This window comes from Meleagris gallopavo, chromosome 3 (genome assembly GCF_000146605.3).
Source record: "Meleagris gallopavo isolate NT-WF06-2002-E0010 breed Aviagen turkey brand Nicholas breeding stock chromosome 3, Turkey_5.1, whole genome shotgun sequence".
NCBI classification, from domain to species: domain Eukaryota; kingdom Metazoa; phylum Chordata; class Aves; order Galliformes; family Phasianidae; genus Meleagris; species Meleagris gallopavo.
In genome coordinates, this window is record NC_015013.2 from 48,554,950 (window position 1) to 48,568,105 (window position 13,156).

General features: G+C 34.7%; 1 protein-coding gene across 2 annotated transcripts in view; it reads left to right on the forward strand.

Annotated features, from left to right (window-relative positions):
- IMPACT (impact RWD domain protein) overlaps nt 1-11,573 on the forward strand; it is a 17,263-nt gene extending 5,690 nt beyond the window's left edge. Inside the window, exons 6-11 of one of the 2 annotated variants that reach the window (XM_010708839.3) lie at nt 603-731; nt 1,058-1,155; nt 4,479-4,552; nt 6,448-6,538; nt 9,622-9,756; nt 11,367-11,573. In XM_010708839.3, coding sequence (XP_010707141.1) covers nt 603-731; nt 1,058-1,155; nt 4,479-4,552; nt 6,448-6,538; nt 9,622-9,756; nt 11,367-11,435 — 596 coding nt within the window. In that variant the 3' untranslated portion in view covers nt 11,436-11,573. The remainder of the gene's footprint in view (nt 1-602; nt 732-1,057; nt 1,156-4,478; nt 4,553-6,447; nt 6,539-9,621; nt 9,757-11,366) is intronic. The other variant, XM_003205001.4, reaches the window with a different exon arrangement.
- The last annotated feature ends 1,583 nt before the right edge of the window (nt 11,574-13,156 follow it).

Here is a 13,156-nt window from a genome sequence, read left to right on the forward strand (position 1 = left end):
TCCTTGGGCAACCTGTTCCAGTGTGTCACCACCTTCTGTGTGAAAAGTGAAGATTTCATTGCCAGTTAAAGATTTATTCCCATTTTTCTTGACTAACATGGGTAAGAGAACACAATCTCTGATTTGGCTTATTGTATTACAGTGATAGCTTTCCTTTCTTAAAAGGCAATAGAAAATAAAAAGGAAGGGGGTGGTTGCAATGAAGTGAAGTCCTCAATTTTATTATAGTGCAATTAGAAGTTGCTTCAAACTGGAGTTGAGGTGATTTTTCTGCTGTTACTCTAATAGAGGCAGGGTTTCTATAAGTTCACAGCTACTCTTCCCATAAATTTTGGGCCTTTTTTTTCCATATGAAAATGCTAAGCTGCCATGAAATACATGAGCAAAATGTCTGCATGCACTTATGGCAGAAGGAAGTAGAAATATTTTTAATTTTTTGTTGTAATTAGCATTATTATTCCGCACTTCATAATTTTTTCTTACTAGCAAGCTGATTTCAACTTAACAGTCAGATATTTCATAGAAAAAGAATTTGAAAATTTGTATTACTTATCTCTCAGAAAAGTGTGTAATAGGTCTGCTTACTACTTATGCTTTTATAGAACCAGATATTAAGAAAACCACTGAAGAAGTTGATGAAGACAGTGTGGATGATTTTTTCCTGGACTATCAGCCTGTCCAGGAAGATCCAGTAGAAATTTTAAGTTATATCACATCTGAAAGTCAAGAAGGTAAAGATGTTTCCTTGTTAATTGCAATGAAATAATTTAGGAAACAGTGGCCTTTAAGTTTCAGTTTTTCTACACAGCTTTTGAATAAAATTAATAGTATAAAAATCATAATTAAGAATAATGATTGCAAATAACCCTGTATACTTTTGGTGGTTCTGCATGTCATCACTTTGTACATAGCTTTAACCAATCTCTTTTTTAAAGGTTTAGGTATTCTTGAAGGCTACTGAAACAACAAATAATTGAATTATTTGAACAAATAGGTTGAACATATTTGTTGTTTCAGTACCCTTAAGGAAAATGAACACTACTTTATTTGTGATCAGTAGATGAAGAACTGCCAATGATACATCATGGAAACCCACTCACAGATCGAAGGAGTACTTTCCAGGCACATCTGGCTCCTGTGGTGACACCCAGACAAGTTAGTAGAAATCACACCTACTCTTTTTTCTATACTTTGAATTTGGCTGAATGTTACTGAAATACTTGCAATTAGATGAATATATCTTTCTTTGTGTGTCAATATCATCTGAGCAGTCATCTGTCTTTGCCTGTCATTATTGGCTGAATAACTCCTAAGTAGCAGCTCTGCAATGCAGCCGGGTTGTTTCCAGTTTTGTTTTTGAGGTGGGTAGATGTTGCTATCCCTTATTCCTAACTGTGAGAGAACACTGAAATGTGACTTGTGGACTAATTTCAGTCACTTTGTACATCCCTTTGCATCTGTTAACCTTTGTTGCCTTTGATGATCCCCATTCAGTGTGGAAACTTCTGATGTACTCATCTTTTGTTGTCATTAACTAAGAGTTAAACCTTGTGGATGTTTTCCTCTTCCCTTGTATCCAGTTCTCACTTTCATTTCAAGAATTTTTGGTAGCACATCTTGTCAAATGCTAGATCAACCAGCAGCTAGGAAGCATGTGCTCAGCAGCTCTGAAATAATCTTGATAGATTGGCAGATTTTTAGAAGTGTAATTCCCTATATGAAGGCAGTAGTTTATTAAGCTATGCTGTAGGGCTGTTCTATTTTTGTTGTTGTTTTTTTTCCTTCTATTAATTTGCCTAGACTTATACATAGACAATATAAGACTTATACATACTTCTGGAGTACATTTGAGATGTTGGTATCACATCAGTCACCCTCTGTTGCAGAAGCAGTTTTAAGTAGTAGGTTCGATAGCTTAGTAGATGTTCAACACCTGCATACTCTAGTTCCCTTCAAATGTTTAAATACATACAATCTGTTTTTGCAGATTTGTTTCAGTTCATCTTCATCAATGTTATTCTATCATAAGGCTCTGCTCTGCTGTCCTTGCCTGACCTTTTTTCATACGTATTGTACATTCAGTTAGGTTTTTGTGCTACAGCTGTATATTCTTTGATTCTTCTGCATTGTATCTATCTGCTCATAGTACACATTTCTAGAAGGCTTCAGCTTTTTGAGTTTGAAAAAATATTATTATGACTTCTATTTATGTATGTCCAAAAATGTGCTGTGCCTTTCATATCTGTCTTGTCATCTGTCTTATTTTTCTCTGTCTGAATATATCATAATTTTTGAACATGCCTTCAGCTTTTTTGAGCTGTTCTCTTACTGCTTCCAGAGTGAAAGTAATTTTATACTTCAGGTTTAGTGTGGAATAGCTCAATTTTTAAAAATACTTAATGCATTACCATTTTCACTAAAGTGTCACTGTACTTTAAGGCTTTCTTATCTGTTTTCATTCTTTATGAAATGTGAGTTTCTATAAGCTGTTTTGCTTTGGAAAGGAAAGGAATTGGAATCATTGATTTAATGCCCCTTTTTCATTGCTTCTTTTAAGACTTCTATTGAAAGTCCACCTATACTTGGAATATGCAGTGTATTAAGGTAGTGCAATTTCCCGAGTGTCAAATCCAGCTTGTTTCAGAGTCTTGCTGTACCGTGTAAAACAACTGGTCTGCAGGCTGCAGAGTAGCATTGCTGTGGCATGGGTTCCTTTTTCTGAAAGAAAGTTGAAAGAGGTGAGGAATGGGGTAAATGTTGTACTGAAAGCTAGCTTCTTTATCAACTGAAGTGACTGGTGTGTACCCATAATGCTTTATCTGCATGTTTGTATGTTGCAGTGATGGTCTTTAAGATAGGACTGATTGCTTTGTAAATTCCTCTATTGAAAATTTTAGTAGTGGAGCTTTACTTCTAGTACAGCTTTCAGTAACGAAGGCCAGAATAACACTGTAGATAGTTAAATATGCTGTCTTATGGGGAAACAAAATTGATAGCACTGCTAGATTTGGTAATGTTGCTTTTCCTTGTCTAGCACATTTTGACATTTAGAATGTGTGTGGTGCTTGTACTTGGTGTAGGGACTAAGGCCTAGATGGAGCTAAGAAGTGATCTGTGGTTTAAAGATCTTTTGTACCTTCTATGAGCAGTTCCCTAGCTGACCTTGTAGAGAATCCCTTAATTCCCTAAGGAAGGAACAGGGGGAAAAAAGGCTCAAGAGCTACAGTAGGAAAAAGGGTAGGTTATTGCTCATCTGTGAGATGGGGTGTTGCAGGTTCATTGATAATACAGACATTTAATGAGATTTTGAGATATCTGTCAGCTACCGGGATCCTAAAATATAACTGATGTCAAAGGTGACAATCATTTCATATGCTTTCTATGCAGTTTATTGAAATGTATTTATGAAAGCTTATTAAATAATGAGTTGTCTTTCTTCAGTATTCCACTTAAGAGGGAAAACTGGAGAAAACAGTTGTCTGAAGCAATATTCTCTGTTAATAATAGGGGATGCGTTGAGGTTATTTGATGTTAAATTTCTGTTAGAAGAACTGAAAATAGCACAGTATAGCTAGGATAGGTAATAAGTATGAATATTTATTATTTCTCACATTTATTTTGCTTCAGAATGAAAGACAACTTACTTGCCATGCATGTTTTCCCAAGCTTTCTCAACTTTCTTCAGGATAAGGTTAATTACGTATTCCCTATCAAAGCATTGTTTTAGCCAAATCGTTCCATTTTTCTAGAACAAGTTTAGAAGTGTTGATTTTTCTACAACATTTTGATAAATGTTTTGAATTTTGTATTTAAGAACGGAAAGTTGGACATAGTAAAAAAGTTTTCTGGGAAATACTGGCACGTTCAGACCCATAGTAGAAAGGTTTTATTGGTATTATTATTTTTTTATCCTTTCCATAAAATGGAAACTTTGGAAAACAAGTAGGTTTGAATAAAAATTATATTTCAAAATGAAACATAGTAGAGCTTTTTAAACATTGCACATTATTGTGATATCAATAAAAGCAGCATGCAAGAGAAAACATGTTGTACCATTATTCCAGCTTAATGTTATACTTGAAAAAAAAACATGAAGGTGTAACTGATACTTAATACTGATTTAAATTTTTTTTTAGATCTTGCCATATCTTATGTATTAAATCAGTTTGATGCTTCTGGTTATTCAGCAATAACGTGAGTGTACACAGTTAATGTGTACACACCAATTGAAGGAACAACTGTTTTTATTATCCCAGAAATACGATCTGAAACTAGCATGAGTGTACTGGCGTGGTGGCACTCCTTGGGTTAGCACACTGAATGTTTAATTAATTTTATGTTAAAATGTTAAAATCTTTGTAGCACTGAAAAGATGCTTGTTTAACAATGAGATTGATATTGAGATTGTGAATGTGAAATCCCCCATTATAAAAATAAGCTTATTTCTGTGGTTTTTTTTTTGTTTTTGTTTTTTTAAGGTAAAGAGAGTTCTTGAAAAATTATATGAGAATAAGAAAATTGCAAGTGCCACCCACAACATATATGCATACAGGTGAGAGATGGTGATTTTTCTGCTATTCCTTGCCAAGTGAGTGCTGTGCATGAGAAAGGTAAAACCCACCCAGTGGGTCATTTTGGGACTAAGTTTCCTATTTGTGTGTTAAAGATTTTAGGATTTATTTTGAACTTGAGAAAAAGAAAGCAGAACATATAGTAAGAAAAAATATGAAGATAGTAAAGCAGCGCAGCACTAAGGATTTAAAAACCAAAGAAACAAAAACCCTAGAAGTAGACTGGAACATGTGTTGGTGTACTTTGTATGGGAGATGAGATTAAGGAATTACTGCTTCATTCTGAACTAAATATGGTTTTACTTATGCGAAGCAAAATTTTTCTACCTGACCACTTGAGCCATTTGGAAAAAACTGAAAATTTTTAGTTGAAATAAGAAATTCAGCACAAAGCTGAATGCAAACTGGAGTATAAAATTGGCTGAAATACATGAAACTTCGGGGAAATTGAGAAATGGGTAATAATGAGTTTGGCAACGGTCTGTCTGACAACTTTTGTGAACACAGAATGATAGAATGTTAGAATGGTTTGGGTTGGAAGAGACTTTTAAGATCAACTAGTTCCACACCCCCTGCTGTAGGCAGGAGCACTTCCCTCTAGACCAGGTTGCTCAAAGCCCCATCCAGCCTGGCCTTAATGCTTCCAAGGAAGGGGACATCCACAGCCTCACTGGGCAACCTTCCAGTCAGTGTCTCACCACCCTCACAGTAAAGAACGTCTTCCAAATATCTAGTCTAAATCTATCCTCTTTCAGTTTAAAGCATTTCCTCTCATCCTGTTGCTACCTGCCCTTTTAAAAAGTCCCTTCTCAGCTTTCCTGTAGGACCCCTTCAGATACTGGAAGGCTGCTAGAAGGTTCAACCTGCTGGTCACACTTATCTTCATGCCACTGAGGATACAGTTGGCCTTCAGGGCTGCAAGCACACATTGCTGGCTCATGTTGAATCTTTCACCAACAGACAGTCCCAAATCCTTCTCCTCAGGGCTGCTCACAAGCCGTTCTCTGCCCAGCCTGTATCTGTGCTTGGGATTGCCTTGACCTATATACAGGGTCGTAGCTTCTGGAAAATGAAATAGTCTCAGTCCAGATAGTGATGCAGGTTTTCTGAGGAATGTAAGGAACAGTAAAAAGAGCCCCCTGGAGGAAGCAGTCAGCTGAAAATGCCTGTATTGAAAGTAATGCATTTGTGTGCTTCCTGGGATGATCCTAATGAAATATGAAATGAGAGCAACTGAATGTTTACTTCACCAGCGTGTCTACCTAAGTTAAAGGCTTCTGTAATGAGAGCTGCTGCTGACCTGATTATTTTAACTCATACTATCTAAATACACTTCAAAAATAGCAATTATTCTGTCACAGCTCTGCTTTAGAGAAGGGCTAAGTTAACAGCATGGTGAATTTGAAGCAGAGTTTCAGTAATAGTTTTGCACTGCTGGTGAAATATAGACATAACTAATTACTAATAGTATTTTTGTCAGGCTTCCTTTAACTTGTGGGTGCGTACCATCATTTGAACCTGTATCTGAAATTGTTGGTTTAAGCTGAGTGTAAGTGTAATCCTCAGAATAAAAACCTAAAGATTCTTCTTTCTGGGGACTTCACACTAGTAATGAATATGGGGTTAACCTGTAGTAGTTAAAATAATGTAAAATCTTCACAACGTTTGTTACTCTATACAGATAATATTTGTGGTTTACCCGAAGCCTCATCCTGTTTTGATGTGAGTATCCTTAGTGAAGAAGCAGAATTGACGCGCGTGTTTGTGAAAGATCTCTGGGACTTTATTAATCACTTACAGTGTCAGTTGACTGATACTTTTGGAATCTGTTTTATGCTTACGTTTTTCTTTCTTTTTACTATATATTTTTTTTAAGGATATATTGTGAAGATAAGCATACGTTCTTACAGGACTGTGAAGATGATGGGGAGACAGCAGCTGGTGGACGTCTTCTTCATCTTATGCAGGTTATGAGAAGTCAAAGATTTATTTCTATAATCTTGAAAAGATTTTAAAAATCACTACAGTGTGAATAAACTTACAGCAGATTTTTTTGAATTCTTGCTCTTCCTTTAGCCCAGTATGTGATTACTTTCTCTGAAGTCAAAGAAAAAAGTATAGACTGTTGTATGCATGTGATGAGTTGAGTTTTCCAAGTCTTGGATTATAAAAATAATGTTTCATAGATGACACTAATAGTTGGACTGGTTTAGAAGAGAAAGAAGTTTTGAATCTTCTACTTGGTGTAAGGTATAATGAAAATGAAGACTGAAAGAAGCTGATTGACAGGATGAACAGCTGACCTTTGCACAACCTTTTCTTCAGTTTCCGTGAATATTTGTAATGAGAGGACTGTTCCATTTGAACTTGCAGAGTAGGGCTTTGAATGCAAAAGTCAGTGGGAATGAGGCAGTCAAGCTGTTCTGATTGTTTTATCTGATTGTTTCTTAGTGCTGTTTCCAGTTCTGGGTCTTTAGCCCTCATATTCACATACATTTTAGTTTTCAGGTGTGGAAATAAAGCCCTGGTAAAGTTACTGCTAAATGTACACTGAAGATAGATTTTGGTTCACTGACATGATGCAACCCTTTGTAAAGCCATAAGTAAAATATCCTAACTTCAGGGAACAGCTGCATACATCTTATGCCTCAAGTTGCTTAACTGCATCAGTGCACTAATTACTGTTTTGCATTTTGATTTTAGATTCACATCACCTTTGGAACAAGGATTTTCTTTTCCTGTCCTTTGCTTGCTTGTATATTTTGTTGCTTAGTTTGCTTAGTATTCTTGGAAAGTGCTTTAAAACTTTTCTTTTTAATTTCAAAGATTAGAAATACTTTAATTTTTTTTATTTTTATTTTTTGTTTTAGAACTTTTTGAAACTTTCTAATTAACTCAGCTCTGACTTGGAAAGGAATACTTGCATGTATTACATAAATTAAGCTTACATGCTAAGCGTGAACGTATAGTTGTAGTAATAGCAGCATGAGGAAGCAACTTTGCAGTTACTGTTCTTGAATTTATCCTAAGCCCATTGACTTTTTCTCAGTATTTTAATGTATACTTTCGAAACTTAGCAGATTTACAGTGGTTTAGGTGCTTAACAGTCCATACAAATGCAGTTCAGGATGGCATGAAATTTTGCCTTTTAAATGTGAATGCATCTAAATCATATGGATCGTATCTGTCCATTAGTAGTACTCATTACTGGGAATATTTTTGTTTTGGAATTATACTTCTACAGGGGTCAGGAAAGTGCAGTTTTCATTAATGGGACAAGATTGAAGTAGTTTAAGGGCTAATTTCTAGGTGTTAATGTAATTCTCTTAATTCTTCTATTGTAAGCAATTCTGATATGGGCTTAAAATAAGGTAGTATAATACAGTTATTGTATTATTGCTGTAGTTACAGTTCTTCTTTTGCAGTAGAGATCTTATCTTGTTTTAGATAAACCTAACACTTTTGTCAAGATAGCGCTTTCCGGTTACGAGAAAAAAGAATTTTAGATTTATTCTTTTAAACTTAAGGTTAGAGTTAAAATATTTCCCAACTATCTTTGACATCCTGTTTACTGTGAAAAGATACTATAAATTGAATCTGTGGCTGATGAGTAAATGGAGAATAGAAAACGCCTGTCACAAAAACTGCCTTTCCTTCTTGTTAATTTTTTTTTTTTTACATTATCCTTTAAATTTTAAAATACCAACCTTGTTTCTATCTTCACAAAGGTAAAATCTTCTGATAGGATTGTTGAAATTAGACAAATAAATGCATATTTTTCCTCCTTAATGGAAATTATAATGATTATTAACCTGCTTTATAGATAGATGGCTTCTAAGGGGTTTTCCTCACGTTCCACTTCACCAAAGCACTTTCTGTCTTGCAGACCACTGCACTTTGCTCTGCAGTAAGCAAATAAAGCTGTGATTGCTCTGTCTGTCCATCTGTGTGTATTAGTGAAATAGTGCCCGCTCTTGCGAGTGAGGTGTTTGTAAGTGAAGACCTGTCACAGGTTTAGATGCTTAAGTTGGAGGGAACAGATTCAGGATCATAGCCACTATCCATTAACTAATGCTGATTGTCACTAAATGTTTCCACACCATAATGTCATTCTTATATTTTAGCAAGACTCATTTCTGATATTTAATCATCTGTCACGCACTGTTACTAGTTTGTGCTGCTGCTGGATTTAGGTGTTGCGACAAATAAAGATGCTGAGGTCTTCCATGCTTCATGCCTTTAATTGCAGTAAAAGAAATTATCGCTTCTGCTTAGCTCTGTCCTTTATTTTGTTACTGATGGTCTTAAAAATGCTATATGAGAGTTATTTAGTTCCTTTCAGTACTAATTGCTAATAAAATTATGTTGCATGAACTTGACATATGCCTTTTGGATTTCAGAAAGCAACTAGGGGATGCTGATTCAGACCCAGAAAATTCAGAGATTTTCTTGCATTATCTAAATATTGTTGCAAGTCCGTTGTGTGGCAACAGTATGAGAGAATTCCACAAAATCATAGAATATACCAACTTGGTAGTGACCCACAAGGATCATTGAGTTGGCATTTTAGATATCCAGATGAACCATGCCTTATGTACCTGTTCTCAGGCTGTCATTAACCAATGATCCACCAATGTTTCCAAAAGTGTGGAAAACCAATCTGCTTAGTGGCAGAGGTTCTCTGGAAGTAATAGTGTCCTATTAAAAAGTAGTAAAAATAACTCAGTAATCGACCTGTTAATTAATGCCTTGAGGCTTTTTACATTGGTGAGCAACTGTAGTGCTTTATGCCATTTCTAAAGGGACATCTTTACTGGATTTACTTTTTTACCTTGAATTTACCTTTCAGTAGAAATTTGGACAGTGAAACTTATCGCATCTACTGAATTGTCATTACTTGTTACCCTCTGGTGACTTTTGTGCTATGTGTGATACAGACCTGATGCTAATTTCTTAATAACAAGTAGACTTTTTCTGTAGTTAAGAAAGATAACAACAATAAAACTAGTTTAATTAAAAAAAAATCACTTAAAAAATTTTTTTTTAACAGATTTTGAATGTCCAGAATGTGTTAGTTGTGGTATCCCGCTGGTATGGAGGTATTCTGTTAGGACCAGATCGTTTTAAACATATCAACAATTGTGCAAGAAATGTACTTGTGGAATACAACTATGTACATTCAGTGGTAAGTTTCTACTGCTTAAAATGGACGCATATATAAATATGTAAATGTGTGTAAACTGTCACTCTTAGATAAAGTCAGAAGAAACGTAGAGCTGTTTCAAATGTCATCCTCTGATTGCTTCAGTGCACTGGTAAGGAGTGTTTGCACTGATCAGATGCCTTTATGAAAACTTCCGATGTTAGTGATTTGTAGTCATGAAGTGTGCAATAGAAGAGTGTGGCAGCAGTTGAGAACTGTGGTGTAGAACATCATTGTGAAGCTCGAGGAAGAGCAGGAAGGTGATGAGCTGGTTTCTGTTAAGTAAACTGGCTGCTGCTGCTGTTGCCTCTTACGTTTACATGTGCTGCAGTGTTACTGTGTAGGCAGACTGAGCTTAGGAATCACTGTAGCTAATGGGCATTTTAAAATGTGAATGCTTTAGTAGACTCAAAGAAGATTTCAAAATTACAAAATATAACATGGTAATAACAGAAAATACTGTTAAAATAGTAGATGGTAGGCATCATTAAAAAAAATTAGACTGGAAGAATTCAAACCAACTCACATTAGCATCACAGGAAAAAGGAAGGAATAATGTTTCAAGGGGGTAAATCACTTGAGTCAGGAATTCCAGATGTTTTTAAATGTAATTTTATGTGGAATATATAGATCACTTAATTGTGTATTACTCCCATTTTTCCACATTCTTTTCTTCGTCCTCAGATCAATGGATAAGTGTATGTTATATTAAAATATATAATTGCTAATGATAGAAATTTTACGACAGCAGGAAATAATTTGTAACAGATACTTCTTCAAGTATGCCACTGTTAAGTTTTCCTTTTATACAAAAGTATCTAAGATTACTGTGGCTGGATGCTTAGCATTCTTTTGTGTTCCTCCCTCTTCACTTCTCAGTTACTTCTAACAATTCAGAGGTGCTTGTATATATTTACTGACTCACTTTCTTGGCTGCTGATCGAATGTCTCTTATTTTAATAAATTTTTTATAAAATAAAAGAAAATTATAATAAGATGTTCAAGCATTTATACTCGAGAAGGTTTAGTACTGAAAGTGAGTATAAATAAGTGTTATTTTCCTAACAACTTCAATCAGATTGTGTTTTTAACAAACATGTTTTGTTACCAATGTTCTTTAGAAAAGTAACAGACGGAATTTACAGTAATTCTTATTCTAGTAAGACTAGGTTGTTTTTCCTCGTTGCAGATTTATTTTGCCTAGGGAAGTAGTTTTTTTGTACTGGTGCATGGTATATTTCTTGATAGGGCCATATCCACACTAGAAGCAGTTCTGCAATATAGTGTAGAAGTATTCCTGTACTGGTAAGTCCTCCTTGAATGAAAGTGGCTTAGATTATCTTTATACTGCATTATTGTTACTATAGTTACGTCTCTAATTTTAACACTGCTGAAGGCAGAAGTTTCTAAATAGCAAGATAAGCAGCCAAAATGATGAAACTAAAGGTTTAAAAAAGTTCAAAACTGCAATGAGTCCCAGTGAACTACGAATGCTTTGTATTTAAAATAATTCTTGTGAGTGACTTTGAAAGACTACTAGGAGAATTTAAGAATGTTATTTTAAATTTTGATGTGCTTGTTCTTCATTTCAGGAAGAATCATCCAAACCAGCAGGAAAGAACAAAAAGATAAGGAAGGACAAGAAGAGAACAGAACACTAATTGACTAATTTATTTCTAAAAACTATAAAAGATTACTTTGCACATATTTATAGAAAGGAAACATGAACATTAATGCCTTATCAAATACAAAGTTTTGTATTCAAAAGAGAATTTAGTAAAGCTATATCTATTTTTTCATCTTGGTCCGTGATTTCTTTTGCTGTTGTACAGTAGAACTTAGACACAACCTTTTATATTCTTGTACTATTTCCTCCCCTCAATGATGGCTGACTGATTTAAAGGGCAGATTGTTTACCCGCTGCAGAGTTCAAGCTCAAACATCTGTCTTGTGTTAGAACTTAAATTCACTAGTTTGTTGTGTTGACGCTGAGACTGAAGTTATTCGAAGGCCAAGATCACTTATGAAGTTTAAAATTTTCAATACTTAATGGTAAAACTGGTGGCCAGTGCTATATGGTATTGGTCCTGCTTATGCAGTTCTCGTGCTAGTTAGCACCTGCCTGATGACACAAGGAAGAAACATGAGTGATGAATAAAGAAATACAGAGAAATTTCTTCAGTATTTCTTTGAAGATTTTACTCTGAGAGCTTGTTGAAAGCTTGAAGATTAAGTGTTGTGTAACTAAACCAATGATTTCAACAAAGAATAAGGGGATTTTGAAATCATACTGTTACAGCTAGTCATAAACATTAGTAAACATTCTGAAATTAGTTCTGAAGATGGGGAAAAAAAAGATCAGAAATGGTTGGATTTCCTACTTGCGTATAAATAAATAACTCCCAGGCTTTTCTCTAGAGCATGATAAAGAAATTACTAGACTTTTTGTCAGCTAATTTTCGTATTCCAATTTAGCTTTTATTAATTTTTTTAATTATTTTTTAAAATATTTTTGATTTTTTGTATCTTTCATTTGCAGAGGATGAAATTTAATTATCTGTTTTTCTCTCTTTTTTTTTTTTCTTCCCTCAAGTTGATTTCTCAATTTTGTGATTCATTAATATTGGCATTTGAGTCACAGATACGTTCTTAGACACACCTGATATATTGTACTTATATAATAATGTCAGAGTTGTGAGTGTTTTTAATGACATTTCCCTGGCAGTAGAAACATAATTGAAAGGTGTGTTTGTAAGACTAGCTTATTTAATCATCCATTTGCTATACGCCTTTTGCCTGGTATATTTTTCCACTCAATTGTTCATAGCAGCTGTTCAGTATGGATTTCCCAGAAAACTTTGTGTAAGGCAAACTTCATCTAACTAAAGTAACTACTCCAGAGTTAGGTATAGCAACAGATATATTCCTTAATCGTTCAGGTAACTTGAAAAGTACCACTAAAATATGCAATTTAAAAACAAACAAACTACAAGAATATTATCATAGACTTTCTAGCAGTTGGATCCTGATCTGATCTGTTGCAACAATTTTTTGCAGTTCTGTTACCTCATCTGCCTTTTGAAACTCTTTGGGTTTGGCCTTAACATCTGTACTCACTATACCAAAATAGTAGCCTTCCCACTGAATAGCATTTATTACTATATGTACCAATCTTGCCACTTTTTGGGTCATGGAAGTACTTGTCCATAGTTTGTCTTGTTGATGAACTCTTCTGGAGTCAAAATGTTGCCATTAGCATTTTGACTTAAGTATTCGAAAGTTTCTATTGCTTTTATGGAAGTGTGAAATTGCTGCAGTTACTTGGTATGGAAAACAGGTGAGTTGTGAGATGTCCTACTGCCATAGATTCAATTCTAGATAT